The 27,078-nt window shown below is 38.0% G+C and overlaps 3 protein-coding genes across 6 annotated transcripts in view; 1 reads left to right on the plus strand and 2 right to left on the minus strand.

Annotated features, from left to right (window-relative positions):
• The first annotated feature begins 564 nt into the window (after positions 1 to 564).
• atrip (ATR interacting protein) lies at positions 565 to 8,016 on the plus strand. The gene is made up of 14 exons (XM_052538925.1): positions 565 to 796; positions 1,198 to 1,513; positions 1,738 to 1,814; positions 1,957 to 2,127; positions 2,210 to 2,325; positions 3,154 to 3,254; positions 3,338 to 3,397; positions 3,481 to 3,607; positions 4,510 to 5,163; positions 6,813 to 6,955; positions 7,030 to 7,121; positions 7,191 to 7,277; positions 7,415 to 7,673; positions 7,792 to 8,016. Exons 2-14 carry the CDS (start codon positions 1,210 to 1,212, stop codon positions 7,863 to 7,865), a joined length of 2,265 nt encoding a protein of 754 aa, XP_052394885.1. The 5' UTR covers positions 565 to 796; positions 1,198 to 1,209; the 3' UTR covers positions 7,866 to 8,016.
• Positions 8,017 to 8,855: 839 nt separating this feature from the next.
• shisa10.1 (shisa family member 10, tandem duplicate 1) lies at positions 8,856 to 15,091 on the minus strand. The gene is made up of 5 exons (XM_052539026.1): positions 14,714 to 15,091; positions 13,660 to 13,819; positions 13,197 to 13,321; positions 11,211 to 11,420; positions 8,856 to 10,223 (listed from the first exon to the last, which is right to left on the minus strand). Exons 1-5 carry the CDS (start codon positions 14,772 to 14,774, stop codon positions 10,066 to 10,068), a joined length of 714 nt encoding a protein of 237 aa, XP_052394986.1. The 5' UTR covers positions 14,775 to 15,091; the 3' UTR covers positions 8,856 to 10,065.
• Positions 15,092 to 19,132: 4,041 nt separating this feature from the next.
• The window catches only part of LOC127942953 (protein shisa-5), a 60,903-nt gene continuing 52,957 nt past the window's right edge, over positions 19,133 to 27,078 (minus strand). For 2 of the 4 annotated variants that reach the window (XM_052539021.1, XM_052539020.1), the window contains exons 2-6: positions 26,028 to 26,190; positions 23,392 to 23,451; positions 22,593 to 22,720; positions 20,338 to 20,532; positions 19,133 to 20,254 (exon numbers count right to left, since the gene is read on the minus strand). In XM_052539021.1, coding sequence (XP_052394981.1) covers positions 20,103 to 20,254; positions 20,338 to 20,532; positions 22,593 to 22,720; positions 23,392 to 23,451; positions 26,028 to 26,190 — 698 coding nt within the window. In that variant the 3' untranslated portion in view covers positions 19,133 to 20,102. Of the gene's footprint in view, positions 20,255 to 20,337; positions 20,533 to 22,592; positions 22,721 to 23,391; positions 23,452 to 26,027; positions 26,191 to 26,361; positions 26,523 to 27,078 lie in introns of those variants that run through there. The other 2 variants (XM_052539022.1, XM_052539019.1) reach the window with 2 other exon arrangements.

The raw sequence follows: 27,078 nt of genomic DNA on the forward strand, positions 1-27,078 counted from the left end.
CATTTCTATAAACAGACGGCGTGTCACGTATCAAACGATGCGTACTTCTGTATACTTATTTACAACGTATAGTGCATCTAGTTATGCAAAACTCACATCTTACATACGTCTATCAGATGACTTCAGAGACTTTTTTATTTGTATTTATTTTTTATTTTACACTTCGGAATTTATTTCTCACAATTAATTTGGGATTTATATCTAACAGTTTCAACGTATTCTCGTCAAAATTGTGAGATTGTGTGAAAATTCAGTAAAAAAAAAATAAAATAAAAGGGTAAATTAGGTTACCTTGTATTTTTTATCCCGAGGCGGAAACAAGCAGAGGTTCCATAATTAATTTTGCACGGATATTTAAAAAGGGAAAACCTCTAAAAATGCACCGTTCATTGGGCCAAACTTGACCATATAATATCTTTTAAATCACAACTTTGAGTTTCAAAACTATTTTGCATATGACTTGTCTCACGAGCGTTTCCGTTGTGCGTGCGCTGGTCAATGGACCAATCAGTGCACGCTGTACTAAACTAGGCTCGCTCTTCAGCCAATCAAATGAGGTTTTACTACCGTATGCGTTTTCTACTGTCCGCATGTAGACCCTCCTCCACACTGATTTGAGAGGCAAAGCTCAGACATGTTTCAAACCTCACAACTTGCCGTTTATTTCTTTAGTCATTTGTGTTTATGTTAATGGTTCAGAGTAGCAGGTTGTTTGGAAGGTTCTCAGTTCGGTCGTGCCGCGTGTCCGCCGCGGGTTCATGCAGGAGTCTGAGAGAGACACGCGCTGAAGCAGCAGGTAACTGATCAACCTGAGCACTTCACTACAGTTTCACCACAGTAAACACAGTATGAGACTCTGCAAGAGCATTTCATGGAGAACAGATATTATTTGTTACCGCATGTGGCTTGAAAATAACTGGATTATTTGCTTTGACTAGTAGCATTATGGTATTATCAATTGTGTTTTTGTTTTATGGTACTTTTTTCAGCTGGCACTATATATATATATATATATATATATATATATATATATATATATATATTTATGTATATTTGTCACAGTACCAAGTAAAAATCCACGGTTCTCGGTACCAATTTAGGCACCAAAGCAAAACACAAAAATATGCTAATAATAATAAAAAAACACTTTATCACTAAGAATAAAACCAATGCCATTCTTTATTTCCCCCCCAAAAGCTCCTCTTTGTCATGGACTTCCCACCAAGCAAGAGACTGAAAAGCCATCAGGTCACAGCTGAGCCCGACCCGTTTGACGATGACATCGATTTCACGCAGGATGACCTGGAGCAGATTGACATCATCGCGTCCCAGGCCATCACCGGAGACGGCCAGAACAGCGGGTCGAAGAGGCCGTTCGGTTCGCTGTTCACGTCCGCTGATGAGCGAAGAGAAGCACCTGTGAGATCCGGACGGAAAACATTCGCCATCGGAGACGGCAGCAGCAGCATCAACACCTGTAACAACAGAGAACCTCACAGAAAAGATGCGTTGGGTTAGTGTTAGACTTTTTGGATGCACGTTCCACGAGTCCTTCTTTCTCAAACACTGCCATGTCTGCTTTTGGACCGAGCATTTCTGATAAAAGCATATTCCCACAGTTCTTTGCATAGCTCGTTTTTGCATTATATGAATGGGTTCGACTAAAAATGTAACGACTTTGTGTTAAACTGGAGATTAAACATGTATGCATGTGTAATTTTGCATCTCTTTCAAAAGATGGGCATTCCAGTAAAGATGGAGAAGACCTGCACTTCAAGCAGTTAGAGCAACAGCAAGCAGACCTGAAGAAAAAGGTGAGTTCTTCAACACAACACGCAGTTAATTTGGGTGCTTCAAGATCTGCTCTCATAGAGACCCCATTATAACATTTCATTCCTGAATTCCAGTCATCATTTAGTGTTTCATGACTCTGTCTGCATGTCTGTTGCCACTCAGCTGAAGGAGGTAGAGGAGGAGATCCTGATGAAGAACGGAGAGATCCGAGTCTTGCGGGACTCCCTGAAACTGGCCAATCAGGAGAAGGAGCAGCAGCGGCAGACCCAGCTCGCCCTGGAGAAGGAGAAAGCTGACGCTCAGAGCGAACGCGAGAAGGAGCTGTCCAGGAAGGTATGGCACTTGAGTTTGACTCATGACATGATTGGGCTGATGAATCGGCTCGGATGAGATCCGAATGCTTGTTTCTCTGCAGGTGCAGTCACTGCAGTCAGAGTTGCACTTTAAAGAAGCCGAGATGAATGAAATGAGAGGGAAACTTCAGAGCATCGAGCGCGGAGGAAAGCAGCCCGCCACTCCTGCACGAAACATGTAAATGCAGCATTCGTTGACCAGAGACTGATACAACAATTTATTAATATATGCATGTCCTTTTTTTCTCATATAAACACATCTCTTTGCATGCACTCCACTCCTCAGTGCATCATGTTACATTGTTTGTGTGCTACTAAGTTTTATTAAATTAAATATTTCAATAATATCAATTATTGTTATTAGAATTGTTAATATTGTACATAAGTAATAGTAATACTTAATCATTTTTTAATAGCAACAGGAATATTGATTGTGATCATACTACAACAAAAAATAAAGAAAATAATCATATTATTAATATTAAAAAACAAGTCATCGAAATAATAATGATTGTATTTAATGACAACAATAGTATTACTAATATTAATGTTAATAGCAATAATAAAAAATTATGTGATTTATAAAAGGCAATAATTATTATTGATTAATATTTTATTATTATTAAATTGATAGTAATACTTTTTTATTTTTAATAACAACAACAACATGAATAATAGTATTAATAATACTTCTAATTGTATTTATTATTATTATTATTATTATTAATAAGTATACACAATACTTACAATACATTTTTTTTTGTTATTGTTAAACATTATAATGTTAAGTTACACTATTGCATATTTTTATAACAGTAATATTAATTACTAGTCTTATTGTTATTAAAAGTGTAGGTATTACTGTTTTAAAATATATTATTAAAATTAATATTAATCCTTGTTTATTTATTGGCAGGTTCGAATGTGTCTTGAAAGCTGAGATTCTAGACTAATATGAGCTGATGTGTGTGTGTGTGTGTGTGTGTGTGTGTTGTTGTGTTAACAGTCTTCAGTCTCCTGCGAGTCGAGTGTTCATGACTAAAGAAACTTTTGCAGCCGAATTCTCCAAGAAAACATCTCCTGTCAAAAAAGCCCTTTTGTTAGAGGGTATGAATGATTTTCTTTCCTGACTGCTGATGTGTTTATATTGTCATCCAGTCCCTTAATATCACATTATCAACATCTGTCAGATGGTGAACCAGCTCAGTCCAAACGTTCCCTCACAGAAGAGCCACGATCGGAGCAGGAGGGTAAGCGCTGGTCAGATGTCTAGCATGTTTCTTCTTGTCTGTGTTATCCCGGTGTGTGTTGATGATGCTGTGTTTCACACTAGGGTGTGTGTTACTGAACCTGCTTCTGCAGCAGCCGCTGGATCCCAGCTCTTTGGGTCTGTGTCACCTGCTGTCCATCAGTCCTGACGCTCTGCCAAAAGTCCTGTCACAGCACGGCTACGTCAGCCCGTAAGCCTCAACAAGCCCCGCCCACTGGGAGGAGCTTCTGACTTAAACACACAACACTTCTGAGAGCATTAGTGTGTGTCCTGAAACATGAGAAACCTACTGTAAACATCGGATTGCATTACATACAACTGTTTGTTTGGAGAAATCAGTCGCCCACTTTTACAACATTTATCATACGATATTCCGTTGCGTCATTTGTAAATATTGGTGTTTCCTAATGGAACGTTTGAGCAATGTCAACTTTGGAAACGATGATCAAATATACTTTAAGCCATGGGAAGAGATAGATATAGATATAGATAGATACACAAACACCCAAACACATGGTTCATTAAGAACAACATATAAAACACTACAGCTTCACATTCATTTTAGAGTAGAAAATAAAAAAAGTTTGTAAAAACGGCTTGTTTAAAAGACTTTTTACATCATGAAATTAACTGTTTTTGCATTTTCAAAATGTAGTTTTCATTAACATTTTATTATTTATTATTAATTAAAATTTTGTATTGGTAAAAACTATTCTGACTTGATAACTATATATGACTTAAATATTCCTTTTAAATTTACTATAATATTTTTTATTTATTTTTACAATTAAATGTATATAAAATATTTGTATTATTATTAATTCATTTCTGAAAGTAAAACTATGAAAGCCTAGAAATATTGGGGGAAAATGTCATTCTAAAATTAGATTTTTAGGCCTGGAAAACTGGTGAAAATGAAAAATCAGCCATGTTTAAATAACAATTAGCATTATATTATACCAGGGGTCCTCAAATCTGGCCCGCGAGATCCACTTTCCTGCAGAGTTTAGCTCTATCCATGTATTCTACTGTAGCATGTTATATAACTATAAAAAAACTATTTCCTCAATGTTTACTTGCTCCTTTCTTCAGGGGATCGTTGACCACTTCCAGCTCGTCCTCCACAGAGTTCAGATCTTTTCATCGTCCTCAATCTCGATTTCACCAGCTGCAAAATCTGGCCATGTCCGCTCTGACCGCATTAGCTCTCCATGGCCCCGACAGTGTCCCACAGAACCCAGACGCTGCTCTCCAGCGCACCCGGCGCTCCTGTCCCGCCGCGGCACACTTCCTCCCCCTGCTCAGCTTCCACATCAGCACATACTGTCAGTCTCTGGAGACGGTGGAGAGCTCGGCCAAGTCCTCGCTCCACAGCAGCTCACTGTCCGGCTCGTCTGACTGCAGCCTGGCCTCGAGTCTGGAGGAGTCTCTCAGCGGTCAGGAGGAGTTCGCCCTGGCCGCTCTCAAAGCGCTCTATCACATAGTGTGCTACAGCAGCGAGGCTCTGGACGTGCTCCTGTGCCCTCAGGAGGACGTGAAGCAGCCGCAGGGATCGAGAACCCTCCTCAGCACCTCTGAACATCTGAACGGGGACCCGCAGACCCCGCTGTCTCTGCTCAGGAGGGTCCTACAGCTGGCAGATCCTGCGTTCATTACGGCCGCGGGCCAGAGGGAGGCGCTGGTGAGCACGTGTTTGAAGACCCTCAGTGTTCTGGCCGAGAGAGCGCGGGACCACCAGCTCTCCAGGTGTAGTAGACTTCACACAGTTGAGATTCAGATTTACAGCTTACTCGAATGGTTTCTGTCTTAAGTTTAATTTTAGTTAGCTTTAGTCATTTTGTTGTGTGTTTTCATCATTTTTATTCGTTCATGATGTCATTATAGTTTTTTTTTTTACTATTTATTATATTTTTAGTTTAAATTGAGTACATAAAATTAATACTTATTTTAATTTTAAGTCTTATGGTTTGCATTTTAGTTTTTGATAATATCTGTTTTATTTTCTATAAGATATTTATTATCTTTATCGTTTTATCTATCTGTCTATCTATCTATCTATCATTCTTTCTATCTATCTGTCTTTTCTATCTGTTATATAGTTCTATCTATTGATCTATCTATCTGTTGTTCTATCTATCGTTCTATCTATCTGTCTATTTTCTATCTGTTCTGTCGTTCTATCTATCTATCTATCTATCTATCTGTTGTTCTATTTATCTATCTGTTGTTCTATCTATCGTTCTATCTATCTGTATCTATTTTCTATCTGTTCTATCGTTCCATCTATCTGTTGTTCTATCGTTCTATCTATCGTTCTATCTATCTGTCTATTTTCTATCTGTTCTGTCGTTCCATCTATCTATCTATCTATCTATCTATCTGTTGTTCTATCATTCTATCTATTGTTCTATCTATCTGTCTATTTTCTATGTTCTATCATTCCATCTATCTATCTGTTGTTCTATCGTTCTATCATTGTTTATATCATTCTATCTATCTGTATCTATTTTCTATCTGTTCTATTGTTCCATCTATGTTGTTCTATCATTCTATCTATTGTTCTATCTATCTGTCTATTTTCTATGTTCTATCATTCCATCTATCTATCTGTCTACCTATCTATCTATCTGTTGTTCTATCATTCTATCTATTGTTCTATCTATCTGTCTATTTTCTATGTTCTATCATTCCATCTATCTATCTATCTGTTCTATCGTTTTATCATTGTTTATATCATTCTATCTATCTGTATCTATTTTCATCTGTTCTATTGTTCCATCTATGTGTTGTTGTATCGTTCTATCTATCTGTCTATTTTCTATCTATCTATCTATCTATCTATCTATCTATCTATCTATCTATCTGTTGTTCTATCGTTCTATCTATCGTTCTATCTGTCTGTCTATCTATTTATCATTTTGCCGTTCTATCTATCTGTCTATCTAAAAACTCAATATCTAATGAAGAACATTGCACACTAGCACTAGACTTCATTTCTATTTGTTGGTTTTGGATTGAAGTAACTTCTAGAATGCAGTGTTCTCAGTTTATGCAGATTTTTAGTATGAAAAATGGACCATAAAGAATATCAGTCACAATTTATGCCATCTGGATTACTTGCCTAGACTGTGTTAATATGAGACAATTTTGAAAGATTTTGAAAAACAGTCAGTTTCAGTCCTCTGAAGAACCTTATTTCAGAAAACGTACTATTATATCTTAAAGAAAGTAATCACAGTCATTTATGCCTCGCATGGAATAACAGTTCCAACTCCATTTCAAACAAAGCCAGTGTTTTTTCTTTTTAAAAGTCTGATTATTATAGTAATTTACTAGTATTTATTTCAATCCTGATGATAATAATTAATCTGCTGACTCTAATTTCTCTGACGTAGACTCCAGGTGGTGATGTCGAGTCAAGTGTTGCCTAAATGTCTGACTCAGGAGACGTCGTTCAGAATAGTGCGTCTGTCTGTGAGATGTCTGTCGTTTCTCATCTATAATGAAGACATGGCTGCTAAACTCTGCTCACACGAATGTAAGTGTGTTCCAGTGCTCCACTGATCATCATCTGCTGGCGTGGTTTCACACCAACACTCGCTCTTCCACCAGATCCGTGTCCTTTTCTCAAAATGTTCCAGTACGTCACATCTAGACCGGACAGATCCGCTTCTGAGGACGTGTGGAGTCGCTTAGAACTGGAGGTGATCATCTTGTAATACTTCATTGGAAATATAAAGATGGTATTAAAAACGGTTTTCTGTTGTAAACAGGTCATCCGGTTGTTAACCAAACTGTTCACACAGAAGACCGGGACATGGGCGGCGTTGTGTGAATCCTCCTGCCAGTGTGTTAATGAGGTTTGATACTCTTTACTCTCACTGTCTGTTAGTTTTAAAGCAAAACCCGTCTGTAGAAGCACAAGAGGAACTTGGGTGAAACAATAGCTACTGATGTGACTGGTACAGAGCGCACGATGCATTTTATTCCTCTTCAGGTGGTGCGGACGGTCGTTGTGGTTCTACACAGACAATGGCTGAAGACAAAAGGCAGAGGAAGTCAAGCAGTGGGTGGTCGGAGCTGGACGTGTCCTGGGTTGCAGGTACTGCGAGAAGCTCTGATGTTACTGCACTGGCTGCTGATGAAGGACTCGTCGTTTTCCGAACACTGTCTGGAAGTCCTGCACATGTACGATCAGGTCGTTCCCGCCATCAGAGACACGTTCCGGCTGGTCCCAGATCTGTCCGAGAGCGAAGGTCAGTTTGTGTGCGTACGAGTGATGCCAGCATGAACGTCTGCATGATAAAGCACCATTAAACCTTGATCTTCAAATGAATCAGTTGCAGTGCATTAAACTGTGTTATATCACCGCAGAACTGGCTCTGGACGAGATCTGCCGATCGGAAACGGAGTACGTTGAAGACATGGATATGGAAACCGGGTCGTGATGAGCAAACATGAAGTCAAGTTTTGTAACTAATGATATTTAGTGTATATCTTGAAATTTGTCTGCTCAGAAACATTCCGTGTGTCCTCAGATTTCGTCATACTTTTAAAAGACTGTGAGCACCAATGATCCGAATTAAAGAATTAATTCTATATCGCCTTTTTGTATTACAGGATATAGTCCTCCATTGTAGCTGCACTACTGTAGAAATGTTTAGTTTTTTTAGTTTTTATAAACCAAAGGGTTTATCTGTGGTAATTAACAGCAGGTGACAAATATACAATATTTAACCATGTGGGTTAATACTCATGAACAACTGACTGTACATTATATCGTTTATTTAAATGGATACTCACATGAAAAAAAAAATAGTTGCATGTAATTTTTATTTAAAGTTGATAATTTCACCTGCTATCCCAAAACACACAAAAACAATAAATTAATGTACAAAACTATCAGCATAGCAACAAGGTGAATACTGCAGTAATATTACCCTAATATTAATACCAGAATCATCTGAGGTAAGTTACACTAGTCTGTATTCTGTATTAAAGTGAGACAAGAAACCGGTGGATTCGAGATGCTAGAGTAGCTATCTGCGGTGTACTAACATCTGATAGATGTCTTTAAGATGTCAGATTTCACAAACATCTTAAAGACATCTTCTAAACGTCTATTTGACATCTGATAGGAAACGTTCATTGCAGATGAACATAGACGTCTATTTGACATCTGCAAAATCAGTTTTTTGAGTGCATGTTGTTAGTGCTATCAAGGGAAGTGGTGTGTACTTTCCCGAGACCTCAAAGTATCTTGTAGTACAAGTGTGCTACTTTAAATTAGAATTGGTCCACGTTTATGTAAACTCACTTCCTCTACAACATTTAAGCTCCTCTGTGTAGGTAAAAGACTTGTAAGAAAGATGAGAAAAGTCTGACAAAAACAAAAAAGAAAGAAGGTGAAATGTTAGGCACATCATTTGACTTCAACATTGGTTCCAGCACAACTTCTTTTTATTTGCAGATGCAAACATGGAGATTGAAATTATAAACATTTGAACATAAAACATCAGTTTTAACATACCATCAAACCAAGAATATCAAAAAAAAAAAAAAAGTCCCACCCAACAGGAATCTGTTGAAGACGGTACAGAGCGAGGTATTGATAACACATGACCTTCATAACACGTAAGAGCTTGTCACATTACCAAACAAAACCTCTTCCTCACACAGCGAAATACAAATGTATTTCAGACCCTTAAGTAAAACCTATAAACCGTGCTGACGCCTCCTTCATAAACATGCAATTCCTGCAACATCCAAAATAATCCGAACACATGGTATCCACGTGTAATTTGCTGCATTGAACAAGGCATATTCTGGATCTCCGTCACGAGAACACAGTTACAAACATTCACAAATGCGTAAACCTCTGAAAACATCTAAACCACATGATGGTTGTACCAACTGATAAAGTGTCGAAGTTTTGTGCAAATTCCCAGGATAAAATAAAGTGTGCGATCTTTAAGTCGTCTAAAGGCCCGTTCACACCAAGCACGATAACTATAAACATAACGATATAGTTAAAAAAATCGTTCTCGATATTAAAGAATAGCAGAGTCCACACCACAACTATAACGATAAAGCCACAGAGAAACGATATCGTTGGAATCACTTTCAGAACTATTTTTTTTTCTGATTAACGATAAAAACATTGACAGCCAATCAGAATCAAGCCTGCTGTAATGAGCTGGAGAATTTAAAGCGGCAGACACACGTGAGCTTAGACTAAACAGACAATATCATTCACTGGTGTAGACGCTAATATCGTTATCTTTATAGTTATCGTTCTCGTTATGAACGGGCCTTAACGACATTTCAAGATGAAGAATGTCAAGTTATGAGGCTCGAAAAAAACATATTCCCTTTTGCCTAGTGGAGAAAAACGAACAAAACGAAACCAACATATATGGCTTGGAGTGACAGACAATGGCTGGAGTAAATTAAAATAAGAATATTTAAATAAAATCAAGTGTAAAGAAAACGTGGTTTGCTGTCACACGCAAAGACTTTAAAGCGGCAATGATAGCAAACACTGGTCATTTAATTCCCGACCCGACTGGAGGATCTGCTTCACAGTAGATGTACATTTCCGCAGTTGTAAGATAAAACTACATAATCCTCAACAGTCCAGGTTGTGGTTTAGTAGCCGGTCTTTGGTGGCTCCATGTAGTTGGGGTTGTAAGCTGGTTGGGTCGAGCTGTAGTCTGTTGGTGGGGGTGGGTGAGCGAATCCAGGCTGAACGGGTGGTTGCATGGGGTACGGTGCCTGGCTGTAGGGAACAGGATATCCTGGGCCTCCTGAAAACACAAGCAGAATTACAGCTTCACTTTGAGTCAATCAAACCTCTACCAACACTTTCACTTTTTCTGAGTTCGATTTAGAGCTAAATTTTCAAGTGAAAGCCATGCAACTTGATAATTTAAAACTACAGTTCAAAGGTTTGGGTTTAAAGAAATTAATACTTTCAAACAGCAAAGATGCATTAAATTGATATTGAATTCATATTGTTTTATTTCAAATAATTCTGTTTTTTCGAACTTTCAATGCATCAAACAATCCTTAAAAAACATCTATGAAGCAACATAGCTGTTTTCAACACTAATAATAATAAATGTTTCAAGAGAATTAAATCAGAGTTGGAATGAATTCTGAAGAACACTGAAGACTGGAGTAATGATGTTGAAAATTCAGCTGGAATCAATTACATAAAAAAAAAAATTAATTGCAATAATATTTTACAAAATGACTGTTTTTCACTGTATTTTTGATCCAATAAATGCAGCCTTGATAAACATAAGAGATTCTTTCATTAAAACAATCTCACGACCCCAAACCTTTGAATGGCAATTTTTTTTTCTTTCTTTTTTTTTTGATGGTATGAGATCTCAAATATGCTTATATACATTTTGTCATTTTAAGTAGCTTACATGATGCAATAACGCAAGTTTAAAAGGTCTGTTAAACAGTCTGATATTAAAAACAACAATAATCTAAAAATAATTTTTACAGCAATTGTTACCAAAATATATTTTTTACTAAAACACTTCAGTAATAATTGAATCATCTGTGGAAAGCGTATTCCTTTAAGACTGCCATATTCATAACTCACAAGTCATGAGACAGTGAAGGATTGCAATACTATATAAAGACACTTTATTTCCAAATAAAAAGATTTGCATTAAAATATCAAAATTCACAGCATTTACCTCAAAATTTCTCAAATGAATATTTGTAAATAGTCCAGCGGACTGGATTTTCTGTAGTGCAAGCTCGTATTATCTTACCGGCCTCCTGATACGGGGGTGGTGGTCCCGCTGCAAATGGCTGGCCCTGATAGGGTCCCGTCGGCATGGGTTTTCCAGCATAGGCTGGGGTGCCGCCGTACCCGGCCTGAGGTGGCATGGGCTGGAACGGTGGATACTGAACTCCCTGAACGACAGGCTGCTGGGGATATTGTGTGGTTATCACTGTAGTGGTTGTTGCTCCCATAACAGCTGTAAAACAATCAAAGGCAAGAGAAGATGAATTCACTGAGCTGATAAAGTCACAGTCAATGCGTAGCATTCATGCATATTATAGAAAATACACTGCAGATTTTTAAATGCTTCTGGAAAAAGCCTTGTGTGTTCACCAAGGCTTCATGTATTTTATCAGAAAATCTTTAAAACAGTAATATTGACTAATATTATATTTTTTAATAATATATTTATACACAGTTCAGCCTGATAACATCTGCAACCACAATAACAGCTGTAGTTCCTCTTTGTGGCAGTTAAATGTTCAACTTCTGTTTGTGCTTTAATTATTAGGCTCTATTATTATTAATCGAGAGAGAGACCATGCATTTTAATAATCTGACCATTTGTTTAATATGAAGACGGATTTTCTATAAATTGCCATTTGATATCATTACATTATATAAAAATTGGTATTATATTTGCCACCCTGGTCTACAGATATCAGCTAACGCTGTTAAAAAGTTATTATAAATTAAATAATTTAATAAGTTATTATTAAATTATATCGCAATTATAAATGAATAACTTTACAACAATACTAAAGAATATTCTTAATGTGATTGAGAATAAAAACAATCCTCCCTGTGAAGAAAACTATACAAATATAAAAAACGAATAAAAGTTACAAACACAACAGAACAGAATGACTAAAATGTTAAAATCAAAATGGAAACAAAACTATAAAAACTAATTCAAGATATTAATAAAAACTTACAGTGGTATTTCAATGATATTAAAATAGCACTGGTTAAAGCAGAAAACAAATAAACAGGCTGACCATTTTAACAGGTCAGTGAATTTAACAGTGAGTTTTACTGCATTTCGTTGCCTTGTACCTACATGTGCAGTGACAATAAAGTTGAATCTAATCTAATCTAATCTAATCATATGATGAACATGCTTCTTAAAGGGCCAGAGCACTCATAAATGAAAATTCTGGTTTTAAGTGCACTGTCACTTTAAGAAGAATACTATATTCCTAGTTCCCAGAATGGAAAACCGAATCCCTTCTTCCCCCTCTACGTAACTAAATGTTAAAAACAGAAGTTCTAAAGATAAGACATCAACTATTATTTGAGCGTCTTGTGACACGATTATTAACAATGGTGTCACAAGACACCGGGGCACAAGGGCGTTCCTCCCCTTGTTTGTGGTTGCTGTGCATGTACACAGTGACTCAGACTGGGTGCGGAATCCCAGAATGCTCCAGCATTCAGTTTTCAGCTCTCAAAAGTCACATTCCAGTTTTTTGGCATAGGCTACAAGGTCAGAGAAAGTTTAAACTTGTGGAAAATAAGTTGTATGCTGTCTTACACGGAGGCCAGTTGGACAAAACACTAACATGTCACATTTTGACCCACAACGTAATCTATTTGGCATAAAAACATTCTCATTGTAACACTTCCCTGTTTGATGCATGTTTATGAAAACAATGTGACATTTGTATCATAGGCTACAAGGTCAGAGAAAGTCTAAACTTGTGGAAATTGTTTTTTAAACATTTTAGCCCTGTTTTATACATGGATCAGTCTCACGAAAACACACCTAGGTTACATTCGACACCAAAACTGAAAGAAATGAAATTGCGAAACTTGTGGATATGATGTCGCAATTAACAAGTTAGTGATGCGTTTCGTGAGATTCAGTTTGATTCACATTTGAACATGGAATATGACTCCCGTCCAATTATATCACGACTCAAATTGAAAACAAGAACAAGAATGGATGCATTCTGCAACTGTAGACACTTACGTCTGGGACTTCTGCACATTTTGTAGAGGCAGCAGCAGGGGCAGACGCAGCAGACGATGAACAAAACCACTAAGATCACAATCCCTGCTACTGACACACCGATGGCAATAGACGTATAATCATTGCTTTAGGACAGATGATGAAAAAAGACAGGTTAGAAACACACTACATCAAATCATATATGACCTAATCACAATCTTATTCCAATTCACAGATGGATTTCCCTGAAAAATGAACATAAATATTACTGTGTCAGTATCAAAACATCGATGCTGTCCCAGCACAGCGACACGGACTTAACCAATGGCATCGCTATCTGTTTGTCCGGCCAAACAAAAATGGGGATTGGGTTTGGGAAGTCATATTTTTAAAACATAGTTTGGTAACGCTAGAGTATACGAGCATGTCAGTATGAAACTATGAAAGACATTTGTTCAATCACGAGAGAAGTCAAACCACTCACAAAAAACAGTTGTCTTGTTCATCCTCGGATAACTTGTCAAATGGATTCAAGCAGCAGTATCTGTTATCACACGTCCCACAACAGAACTGTAAAAGTTTGCAGTCAATGGAGGGCTTCGGCACACCATAACTGTTGATGTAGCTTTTGCAGTCCTCATCAGCTAAACAAAGCAAAAAGACAAGAGAAATAAATGACATGTTGGCCAAAACTAACACGTAGGAGTAGTTCCACCACAATTAAAAATCTTGCTATTTGACAGGTCATCCAAACCCAATTAGTTGGAATTTGATTTAGATCATCTTTAATGGTATTTTTTATGGCTTGTTAGAGTTTTTACAGTGTAAACAACCATATATTTTTCTTGTGTGTAAACGAGTAGCAAAAACTTTCTGCCGAATGTCTTCTTTTGTGCTTCATTCTAGAAAATAATAAGCGTTGGAACAACATAATCATATTTATTAAGTAGACTTGTTCTTGTAAGCTGTATGCATCACTTGTTGTGAGCAGATTTGAGATCCATAGGGTATGGAGAAATGCATCACATGTTTTTAAACCTACAGAAACATGTATAGACTTTATAAAGATAAAACATTTCATATACACAAAACAGATTAGAAAAAATAAATTAATTTACTACCGGAAAAAAAATAAAAAAATAATAATAATCTTGGAAAAGAGAAAAAAACTGAAATTGCCAGTACATTTTAACAATAATTACAAAAATACTAAATTACTTGTGACATTTTAGAAAGAAGGCAATAGTTTCTCAGTAAAACGTAGGCCACTCAAATTATCTTTTTGTTTACTTCAAAAAAAAATTTTTTTTGAAAAAAAGAAATAAAGAAAACAACTAACTTTCTACTAAAAACTACACGTGAAACATACATAATAAAATTGCAAATGGCACATAAGACTCGAGACATCCATAACGAATTTGTTTTTCAGGGCAGATCCAGCTGTATACTTAGCAGACATCGATTTACCCGGAGAAACCGTCAAAGAAAAGACGTGTGAACGCTAAGAAGCCGTTTGTTGAGGTATCTTAGACACTCACCGAACGTCGCCGTGAATAAACCCGCAGACAGCAGCAGAAGAACCGGGACGGTGGACGCCATCGCTCCGCTCTTCCTCTTCAGGAACGTTAGCTCGTTCCGTGCGGAGTCCTGCGGATGTTGTAACCTGAGAACACGCCAAAACCTGAACTAGGAAGGAAAAAGCCCTGTCCTGCTTAACATACAGGTTTACACTATTAGGCATGTGACGTCCAGAGCGTAAACATGAGATAAAAGATTATTTTTTTGTTGTAAACCCATAAAACCACACGACACAACACACTGACACACTCACGACAATGGGAATCGATTGCTGAATAAGGGACTGGTATTCTGTCACAATGTGGATCTCCTAACCAATCAAATGCCTGTCCCATGCTGGAGCCTTTATGGAGGAAACGAAAACGAAAGTCCACACATATATTTTAAATGGGGTCATATGATGTTGCTAAAAATAATATTATTTGGTATAATGAAATGTATTTATAAAGGTAAAAAAAAAAAAAACATTATTTTCAACATCATTGTTTCTCCTCTATGCCCTGCTGTGCTGAAAAAGGTAAAAAAATTAAAAAAAAAAAACACATTATTTTCCAGATTTTTGTTTCTCCCCTATGCCCCGCTGTTCTGAAACACATCATTTTTTACAAAGCTCATCTCTCTGAAAAGCGAGGTGTGCTCTGATTGGCCAGCTATCCAATGCGTTGTGATTGGCCTAATGCCTCAAGCATTTAACAGAAATGTTACGCCCCATAACATACTCTGATGTAGTGTCCCGGTCAAAACATCTGACCGAGAAGACAAAAACAATAAAACCCATTACAAACATACTATTTGTTGCATCCAGTGGGGACATAATTACTAATTATAATGACTTAGGGGCCATTCACATATCGCGCCTAAAAACGATTGGCACGCCACTTTCTCCTTCTTTCCAAAGTGCTCGGATTTGCAGCACTAAAAATGGCTTGCAGTAGCTCTGCTACTAAATTTATTTAAAAATGGCTATCCATATACAGCTATGATCAGCTGTTCCTTCATCTTTTCTGAGCTTTCAACGTTGTTACAGGAAAGGATGAAGCTGATTGGTTAGTTCTTGTCACATGACCTGCGGTGCGCTTGCGGTTCTCTGAAAAGTTGAGATGTTTTTAACTCGATGCGGTGGGGACGCGCCTGGAAAAAAATAGCGAGTCGCTTTTAGTTTCGCTTTCACAACGAAACAGTGTCTCCACAACATGGCGCAAGCGGCAACAGCAAGAATCAAAGTTAACCGTCATTCTTTGTGAACATTTGCAAATCTTCCCACATTGTGATGTAGACATGTGGGGGCGTGTTAAAATGAGTTGATTTAGGAGTGCGTGGACCGAGCGGCAAGCTCCTGCTCTCTCACGTGAAGTCTAAGTGACTAAAACTGCAATTCATCGTCTGACCGCTTGAGTCTGGCTGCAAAAGGGAGTCAGTCCCATAGATTGCTCGTGTTAAAATGCCCAACTTAATAGCTGAAGAAAAACGTTTACAGCCTGGTTACATTTTTTTTTGTCTATATACTTAATTATGCCCTTCATGACAACTGTGAGGGGGGTGGAGTTTTTTTTTTTTTATAACTTATCCGTTTAAATTATATTAAGTCTTAAAGTTTTGCATAATTAAGGGTGTGGCAACTTGAGTAACAGGTGGATTGCCGCTGCTCTAACCGTAGTCGAGTTAGGTGGGTGTGGTTTCAGCAACCAGCTCCCGCCTTTTTGCCCATTTTCGATTATCCAGGAGTGAAGCTCTGTGAAACGCTGCCAAGATGGCGACATCCAGCTCCGCCCAATTTGAGCTTCAAAAAAGCTCTTTAGGATTTTATGGATAACGTCACGGACTTTACGTCCATGTTTTTATACAGTCTATTGCTTGACCAACTCTTAACTTTTAAAAAGGATATCTCTTTGGGTTTGAAACTTTAGTATTTGCAATTTTAGGGATCTTATCTACTCACGACTCGGTCTGGTCATATAAACAGATTTTGGGAACATGGTTGGTGGTCAACCGGCTACTATTTCCAAAACAACTAGGCTAATCAAACTTCTTCTTTTTTTCTTAAACTGGTTATTTATTGCAAATTGCAGAACTACATATACAGACTGTTTGTATGCTGGCACACATGCCAAACTTTAAGATTTTAAGATTAAGATTAAAGGTGCTGTATCTAAGATTTTGACTCTACTAAAGCATAAAAAAACAATAATATGTTTGCAGATATTTAAGGAACATGCTAATTTAACAAAACAAAGCTACAGTCAGTTATTCTCCTTTGAAAATTTGCGTTCTGGGCCAGAATGTCTGTCGTTGTTTGGGTTTGTGAAACCCGCCCACTGTCACTTTACCCAATTGTATTTCGGCATCCTTGGTTGACATCTGGAGGAAAACACTTTTAGATACTTTTTTTAAAGTATCTAGTAAAGTAATTAATTAAATTTTTATTTGCAAGAAAATATCAGAGTTTTTAAAATATTGTTTTCTCTTTTTTGACCGACAGCTCTACTGTCCACATGTTGAGAGAAAAATCGGGAGTTAGTGCAGAGGTGTTGTGTGCACCATGTAAACATAATGCTTACTGTAATTCTAGACTAAATGTGAAAATACATATACTCATCTCAATGGCACAAAAACAGATTCAGTGTTTCTCAAATTGACGCTGAACAGTTTGCTGAAAGGTTTGTTTGAGCTGTGCCCTCCTACTGTACAGATGTAAATTTACCTTTCCTTCAACCAGAAGCTTTCATTTCACTTTTGATGTAAAAGGGCTTTTACATTTGCCAAAAATATAACTTTTTATATTAAAAACATATAAGTAAAAAAAAAATTAACGAAAAAGTGATGTCACACATTAACTTACATAAAAAGTAGCTAAGTAATGCAATAAGTTACTTTTTTGGGAGTAACGCAATATTGTAATGCTTTACTTTTAAAAGTAACTTTCCACAATACAGTTACTCTGTTCACATACTGTTTTTGGCCTGATATATGACGGGAAGTGTGAAATTTTGAATGCAGCCAATCACATTCAGATCTGCCTCCCTTTTGACTCCTAGGCTACGACGCATGTTTCTATACAAGAATAAAAAGTAATTAGCATGCGTTAGTAGTAAAGAAAAACAGCATAATGAATTACACTTTGACAGTTGTAGTTTTTATGAGTGCTGAAAAAAGTAGGAGTGGTGAAAGTGGAAGAAATAAGAGCAGTTTTGTGTTTTAGAGCCATGTCGCGTTGATTTCTTCGCATTTCTACAGGTTGGTCAGTAAACGTTAGTCGTAACTGAAAACACACTGTGTGATAAACATGAATTACTGACATTGCCGGAAAATTATCGTAGGCTATCTTTGGTCACATAACTGTGACAACGGCCATCTTTGAACCTCTCTCACTGTACGACATAGGACTACCGATTAGGAGCCACGATCACTGAAATCACCACGATTGTTTCACAATGCCAATCTTTTGTCTGGGACATCCAAACATTGTGCAGTGTGTCTCGGTTGTAGACAGAGCTATAGCCTCCAAAATGGAGTTACACTTGCAGGAAGCTGCAAAGACTTTGCCAAACATGAAGGCTCCACATCTCTGGCCAGGGATGCCAAATCGTGCCCTTTTTTTTGTGAGAAGAGGTCCTTCCTCTATGATATCGGCCAGGGGGCTACTGTAGGGATCTGAGCCGCTATCTTCTTTGGGAAAAAGGAAGTAGCAGCAGTAAAAAAGCAGACTCGCTGTTCACTGAAGGAACCATTTCTACGTCTCCTTTTGCAAACAGTGTTTGCACTTCAGACTGGACAACGTGAGCATTGTTGTCCTGTACTGAAGTTTGAATAATACCTCTGAAGAGAGCCTGTGAGCATACTGGAGCAAGTAACCTAATTCTACAGTGCTGGAGCGGTTAGACAGGAAGTGGCACATGACGTGTTACAACTTCTGAGCAGCAGGGAAGTGCTTTGAAAATCAGCCACAGAAATGGCTTGCATCCCTTTTTCTTCAGTGCTGTCAACAGAGGTGAGGGCGGTAGAAGTAGAAAAGTGGATTAGCACAAAGTAGGGGCGTGCCATGCCTAGGTGAGTTCATCGTTAACTTCTGGGAAAAACGGCACCGGTCTAAAAAGATCAGAGCACTCATTAGATGAGGAGCACTGATCCTCACGTGTAACACACCTGCGGATTAAAGTGCTACGCGACGCTAATGCTCTTGCAGTGAGAGCAGTCTGCCTAAGCCTAAGCGTGCGCGTGGCCCAGGTGCATCCAAATCTGAATCTGTCAATGATAAAGAATCATCAGTTACGCATTCTCCTCCAATCCACCTAAAAAGATCAAACACATAAGCAGATCAAAGTGCTGCAGGGAGAGTGAGCATGTCGTACCTTTTAGATGATTAGTAACAATACAAACACTAGAGATTGTTTCTTTTTTATTACACCATTTTTTTAATTTACACAGTTTTTACCCAAGTACATTCAAGTGCTGCAAGTTTACCAAACATTGCATAAAAGACAGTCCAAACTACAGAGGGTTTGGACGACTATGTTGAGTTTGAAAGTATGTTGAGAACATCGTTCACACATAAAAAAACATATAACGGCAATTAAAAATATTCAGAATGTATAGTCATCAAACAAATAGGCTGCATCTCAAAAAAGCAAAGTCAACTGAAACATCTGAAAAGGCACTGCAAATGTTGGACGGGTGTTTACTAATGCTTTAATAAAGATTGCTATAACAAAATTAACAATTTTCCCTACCTTAACAGCCATTCTGTGCTTGAAAAGCGAGTTTGTGGATTTAAACTTGTTGGTACAGAATGTCAGTGGAAATTTCGTGACACTCATTGTTATTCAAATGCGGTTGCATTTATACCCTCAAAGGAAAAAAACTAGTTCACACTTTCTTTAAATAGAATCACACTTCCTGCCATTTGAAATTGAGGGAAAAAAACAAAACATTTTTATGTGGTCTACACAATGAAACTTAATATGAAAACTCAATAACAGAATTACATGAGCTGTAACTAAAGAATATTAACTAACAAAAATAATAATAGATTTAGATTAGTCTTTTTAGTACATTTAATTTTATATTGTATGTCCGTGTATACTAGAATACCTAATACTGAAAGCAGAAAACACTAATATAAATCTTAAACTGCATTTAAAAAAAAAATTGTAGAAACAATTTTCACTCTTTGCTTGTAGAAAGACTGAAATGGTATTTTCACGTGAAACTTTCTATAATAATCTTTGTTCTGTTTTATTTACAATTTCAAAAAACTATGTTGAGTCTTGTATAATGCACATTCTTACTGCCTTGCGAAAGTGCGTCAAACTCCACAATCCAGCAATGACTGATTTTACAGACAGTTGTGGTTTAGTAACCGGTGTTTGGTGGCTGCATGTAGGCTGGGTTGTAAGCTGGCTGTTTCGATGTCTCTGAAAGCATAGGAGCATGAACCGGCTGGGTGGGCTGCTGCATGGGGTACATGGCCTGACCTCCCTGAGTAGTGGGATATCCAGGATTCACTGGAAACAGTAAAAGACACTAGTTACTTTCACAGAAAAGACTACTTTATGGTCTCAGTGTATCCAGCACTAGGTGTTCTTACTGGCCACGTGATACGAGGGTGGGGGTCCTGGTGCATATGACTGTCCCTGATATGGTGCTGTCTGCATAGGCTGACCCCCGTAACCTGGTTGAGTCGGCACTGGTTGGTATTGTGGGTACTGGCCTCCCTGCATTACCGGCTGCGGCTGAATGGATTGTGTATTCACGACTGTAGTTACATGTGTTTGTACCACAGCTGTGGGAGAAAAAAAAAACAAGACAGAAATCAATTAATAGTTCAATCTTGTTAGCCCCCTGAATCATTTATAAACCCGAGTTTGTTTCTTCATCAGAACTGTGATGAGTGGGGCTGGGCCGAGAGCCGTGGGAATGGAGCGAGGCTGATTGAGTGATTGGAGATGAGGGACACCTGCTCCACTCAACGGTCTCGAGTCCCACGGAGGAGATCAGAAGGATATAAAAGAGGAGCGATGACAAGGAAGGACAAGAGAAGACCAGGCCTGGGCTTTATTTTGTGTATGGTTTTTATTTGTGCGCGGCAGTTGTCTGCGAGGGGCTGTCGCGCTGTTTTGTGTTTATTTTGTAATTAGAGTCTTTGTTTGATTGTCTGCCGGTTCCCGCCTCCTTCTTCCCGTGATGATAAGGTTTTTAAAGTATTACAAAACAGATTTGGAGAAATTTAGCATTACATCACCGATCCTCTGCAGTGAATGGGTGCCGTCAGGACGAGAGTCCAAACAGCTGATAAAAACATCACAATGATTCACAAGCAGTCTACATGATAAAAGTAGCTAATGTCTTGTGAAGCAAAAAGGCACACATTTCCAAAAAACAAATCTATCAAAACATTTTTTACTTTTAACTATCGCTTATGGACTAAGTAAACCATAACAGCAATTTCTCCTGTGAAAAAGTCTCACATAAAAATCCACCAACATATTAGTTTAGAACGGTTTTGACTATTTTCACTTGTAAACAAAGATTGGTCTGGGCAAATATCTCTCCTGATTCAGACAAGACCTCTTTTTTTGTTGTTGTTGAAGATAGCAATATTATGTATAGAGGACTAGCATTTTGGGCAAAAGTTACAATTTCATGTTATAAAGCATCTTAATGATTGATTTGTTAACCAACTTTTGGTGCTTTTGGCAGTGTGGGCAGGCGCCAAATCCTGCTGGAAAATGAAATCAGCATCTTCAAAAAGCTGGTAAGCAGAAGGAAGCATGAAGTGCTCCAATATTTCTTGGTAAACTGGTGCGGTGACTTTGGTTCCCAAAAAACACAATGGACCAACACCCGCAGAAGACATTGCACCCCAAATCATCTCAGACTGTGGAAACTTAACACTGGACTTCAAGTACTTGGGCTATGAGCTTCTCCACCCTTCCTCCAGACTCTAGGACCTTGGTTTCCAAATGAAATACAAAACTTGCTCTTATCTGAAAAGATGACTTTGGACTAATGGGCAACAGACCAGTTCTTCTTCTCCTTAGTCCAGGTAAGACATCTCTGATGTTGTCTGTGGTTCAGCAAATTCCTCGACACGTCTGTGTGTGGCGGCTCTTGATGCCTTGACCCCAGCCTCAGTTCATTCCTTGTGAAGTTCACTTAAATTATTGAATAGATTTTATTTGACAATCCTCATAAGGCTGCAGTTCTTTTGGTTGGTTGTGCATCTATTTCTTCCACAATTTTTTACTTCCACTCAACTTTCTGTTGAAATGCTTGGATACAGCACTCTGTGAACAGCCAGCTTCTTTAGCAATGAATGTGAAGGGTGTCAATGATTGTCTTCTGGACAACTGTCAGATCAGCAGTCTTCCCCCATGATTGTGTAGCCTAGTGAACCAAACTGAGAGACCATTTTGAAGCCTCAGGAAACCTTTGCAGGTGTTTTGAGTTGATTAACTTATTGGCATGTCACCATATTCTTATTTGTTGAGATAGTGAATTGGTGGGTTTTTGTTAAATGTGAGTCAAAATCATCACAATTAAAATGCACACAGACTGAAGTAGTTTGAGTCTTTGGTTATTTAATTTAATAAACAAGTTTCACAATTTGAGTAGAATTACTGAAATGAACTTTTCCACAACATTCTAATTTATTGAGATGCACCTATACTTGTGGATCATTGTGATGTTTTTATCAGCTGTTTGGAGTCTCTAGTTTGACAACACCCGTTCACTGCCAAATCTTTTCTGATCAAGAATAAACTCATCTACATCTTGAATGGCAAGTGGACAAGTACATTTTCAGTGGTTGTTCAAGTATTTCTTTAACACTAAAACACTTACGTCTGGGTTTTCTGCACATTTGATAGAAACAGCAGCAGGGGCAGCAGCAGCAGCAGCAGATGAAAAAGACGATGAGGACCACAACCCCTACTAATGTTGAACCAATGACAATACTATCGATTCTGTTGCTGGACAGATAAAGACATGAAGTAACAAGGATTAGAAAAAGCATCTAGTATATTTAATATATAATGCAATCTATAAATCGTATTTATATTAAAATATGATTATTTAACATTTCAATAAAACTGGTTTAATCAAAACACACTGGTTAGCTGGTTTGTGCTTGGATTATTAATAACATAATGTCATTATAAACATGAATATAAAATAAGGATTCAAACCAGGGCCATAATTGCAAACATTGCCACTAAAAAAAAAGAAAACATTTGTTTCTTTAAAATATTTCTTACAACAGTTTTTAACTCCTTTGATCATGCCCCATCTTGCCTGGGTCACCACGTTAACATCCTCAAAAATGTAGAAGTTGCATCATACTACTTCTCTCCTGCCTTGTCTTTAAATTGACAAAAACAAAACAGCTTTTTAAAGTGTTTGTTTTATAAGTAAAAAAGGGGTTGTACCATGCACCTGGAGTGAGTAGGGTGCTTTTTGCAAACAGCATTTAAGTAAAAAAAAAACACAACCTCTACAGGAAATGGTGGGTAATGCAAGAAAAGGGAAGGACAGAACTTGATGCAATTCAGGAAATATTCATTTCAAGATAGGGTTTGAGATTTACATCAATGATTAGACTAAGCTCAAAAAAAAAAAAAAAATTAGCTTGTGTTTTACTCACCCTTGATACATCTCAGGCAGTGGTGGGCTCTCAGGGACAGCAAGGTCTTCTGTGCTTCGCCTATAATAATTAAAATTGTGTAAAAAAAAAAATTATTATTATTATTTAGGTATCATTTTCATTTGTGTTATGCCCACAAAATGGCCTATGATTAGTTTCGTTGAGGTTGAACTGGAATATCCTACATAAAAATAAAAAGGTCTGCGGCCTGCACATAGACTGTAATAACTGGGCCAGCACCACAGTTAGTGCCAGAGACAATTTATAAAAGGACTTTGATGGTGATTCTCCTTGGTTCAAAGTCATTGAATCTGATTTGTAACGAACATTAGTGACAGAATCATCAGCCAATCAAATTTTGACGTTCCATGACAGCACGCCCTCTGGGACCAGCTACATGCCAAGTGCTTCCCCCAGCTAGGGTTGTCAGGTTTTCTCGACAAAACCCACCCAATCACGTTTTTGAGGTGTCCAACTTTAAAAATCGTGTTCCAGGAGTTAAATACACATTTTTGGCGGGGTTCTCCTGGTAAAGATCACATTCCAGGGGCTAAATATCACGTCACTTAGGTTGCTTCAACCAGCAGACAACCCGCGGCAACATTGTTAAAGTAGCCCAATTGGGCAACACTGCATTTAGTTGGGAATTTCCAAGCCGGTGTCACCGGCGCCTCTACACCAAACCTTGTTGCTGATCTACCTTTTTAAAGGCGCTCTTTTGCAAACAAAAAAAATATAACTGAAGGATAAACTACTAGCACCGAGCACAAGAAGTTATTTGTCCATGTTTATTTTTTTTTTATACGAGTAAAGGAACATTGAATGACAGACGCACTGACTTTGTTTGCAAGTGACAAGTAAGTGCTTTATTATTTGACGAGTATTGATTCATGCACATTTTTATGGAGGTGAACATGGTGGTTGATAATACCAATGTCTTTTTAGGCAAGTCGTGCCACTCGGCCGCCATCTTGGCAATGCCTCCAGGCAGCTATTTCAGACTAACAAGACCAGGCTCCTATCTAAATGAATGGGCAGAGAGTCAGAACTGCACTTTCACTGGTCACCCGGACGTGAAAACTGTATGTATAGAAACTTTTACTTTTACCACGCATGTGAAAGGGTTCCCGACACCAACTTCATTTACGTCTCTATCCAGAATGCCGGTGTCTTTTACTTAGAATGTAAGGTAACATATTTTTGGTCGATATAAAATGCTTTAACTGGTAGTCCGGTGCCTTTGCGTTGTTATCACCCTCTTCTATGTGGATTCCATCTGATCTTGCACACACCACAACTCGCTGCAACTGTGCGCATGTGTCAGTGTTTCCCGGCTTGACTGTTCAAAGCAGATGATTGGCTTTCCAGCGGGAGGGGCGGGACATGTGCATACAACCGCCATCTTTGCCGTTACGGGTTTTCCTTATATAGTTGTATGGAGGATTGAGGAAGTAGCATGTCTCTTATAAATTGGGTCTGATAATACTGTGGTGGGGTGTGTGGATGTCCAGCATTTGTACAGTTCTGCTGCTGTGAGCGTGTCGTCATTTTAGAGTGACGTGACTGTTCATAGCGAATCGTGTATTGGTGGATTACTTTTGCTGATCTATGTAGGGAATTTAACCCACCCCCATCTAGTCTACTGTTGAAATTGTTGATCAGCTGTCATTGTCGTTGAGAGCCAGTGTGCGGCATTATACGCAAATTATATAGTTATTAGTGATGCGCGGGTCATCTCATAATCGAGAGCACTTTATTTGCGGGGCGGGTTGGGGTGGGTCACTAAAAACAACATTTTTAAAAATCCATTTATGAAGCGGGACCCGCGGGTTGGAAAGAAGGCCGACCCATGCATCACTAATGGATATGTATGATAGATGTGTAATGGTATGTAGTTTACAGTTGTTTACTAAAGGCCCTGGCTAAAGCCCCACAGCACACTACTGACCCTAGGTGTATATGTCTTTCTTCATTCAGATGAATCCAGTCGAAGTTATTTTAAATAAATAATCCTGGCTGTAGTCAGCAGGTTTTGCAGTTGAACAGTCTTCAAACATTCATAATAAAACGTACCACACACGGCTCCGGGGGATGAATAAAGGCCCCCTGGAGCGAATCCATGTGTTTTTGTAAGAAAAATATCTATATTTAAAAAGTAATAAACACAATTTTGGCTTGACTTGTGGAGTGTTAAACTGCAACGCGCGCTGACTACAACATTATAGTTTGGAATAGCCAGGATAGTTTTTATATAACTCCATATATAACACAATATAATGACTGGATTTGTCTGAAAGAAGAAAGTCATTTACACCTAGGATGCTTCGAGGGTGGATAAAACATAAGCTAGTTTTCATTTTTGGGTAAACTAACCCTTTTACACAATACTGTAAATTTCTTGATTGTACCATGATTCAGTTCACAGAATTATCAGTAGTTCACAGCTATGGATGATGAGGGATTTTAAAGCATTAACTGACCCAAACATATATGTGTGTGTGTGTGTGTGTGTGTGTGTGTGTCATTTTTGAACATTCAAACCACCTTGGTTTGGAATTACGTGAGGGTGTATAAAAAGTAACTTTTGGGTCTCACGGACAATTGTATTAAGAAAGAAAAGGCTTGAAAATCCTTACATAGTGCACATATCTTGCTCATGTTCGGATAACCTCGAAGATTCAGAGGAGCAGCAGTATCTGAGATGGCAGTTTCCACAGCAGTGTTTCCCAACCCCGCAGCTAAACGAAGGCTTGTACACGTTATCGCTGGTGAAGTAGCTCTCACAGTCATCTCCAGAGCCTAAAAGAACAGTAGAAAGTAGAAATCAAGAGAACGGACATTATAATATGAACATCGTTTAAAAAGTACCGATAAATCAAGTGCTGTATAAATTATTTTTCTACTTGGCGCCATCGGTAAACCGCCCAAACGCATGTTTAAAGTGTTTCTTTGATTTTGTAATAAACTTACCGTCTGTTACCGTGAATAAACCCGCAGACAGTAGCAGGAGAACCGCTGAGGCGGACGCCATCGCCTTCTCTTGACGCTTACAGTGTTACCAGATCAGCTCGTGGGCTTCTAATGAACTAGTCGTAGTTTTTTTCCTTTTTTCTGTAATCAACGTCACGCAAACAACTGTTGAGAAACGAAAGCGGAAGAAAGGAGAATAAGTACCGTTTGGATTGAAACTGTGTAAATCTAAACATTACAATCAGATTTTGTTCGTGATTTGCTCGAAAAATATATCAAATATTTTTAAAAACATGTTTTATATTATATATTAGTTTTTATGAAATGGATTTAGGAATTTTCTGAATTTGGATCGCTATAAGTTTATACACAAATTAAGGTTACAAAAGGGGATTCTCTTAGCAATGCTAGAGAAGAACCATTTTGGGTTCCCCAAAGAACCTTTTAGACAATATTTAGAGAACACCTTCCTCCAATAAGAAGCTTTTGTGGGTTGCACTTTATTTTACAGTACGTGTACTTCCTTGTACTTATAGTGCACTTACAGTGTATTTATCTAAGAAATTTCTGGTAATACAAGGTAACTACATGGGTTAGGGTTAGGTTTAGGGGTAGGTTCAGGGTTAGTACCTAGTTATTACATAGTTATGGTAATTACTATAATAAGTACATAGTATGTACATGGGGAACAGGACTGTAAAATAAAGTGCTACCCTT

This window comes from Carassius gibelio, chromosome A22 (genome assembly GCF_023724105.1).
Source record: "Carassius gibelio isolate Cgi1373 ecotype wild population from Czech Republic chromosome A22, carGib1.2-hapl.c, whole genome shotgun sequence".
NCBI lineage: Eukaryota > Metazoa > Chordata > Actinopteri > Cypriniformes > Cyprinidae > Carassius > Carassius gibelio.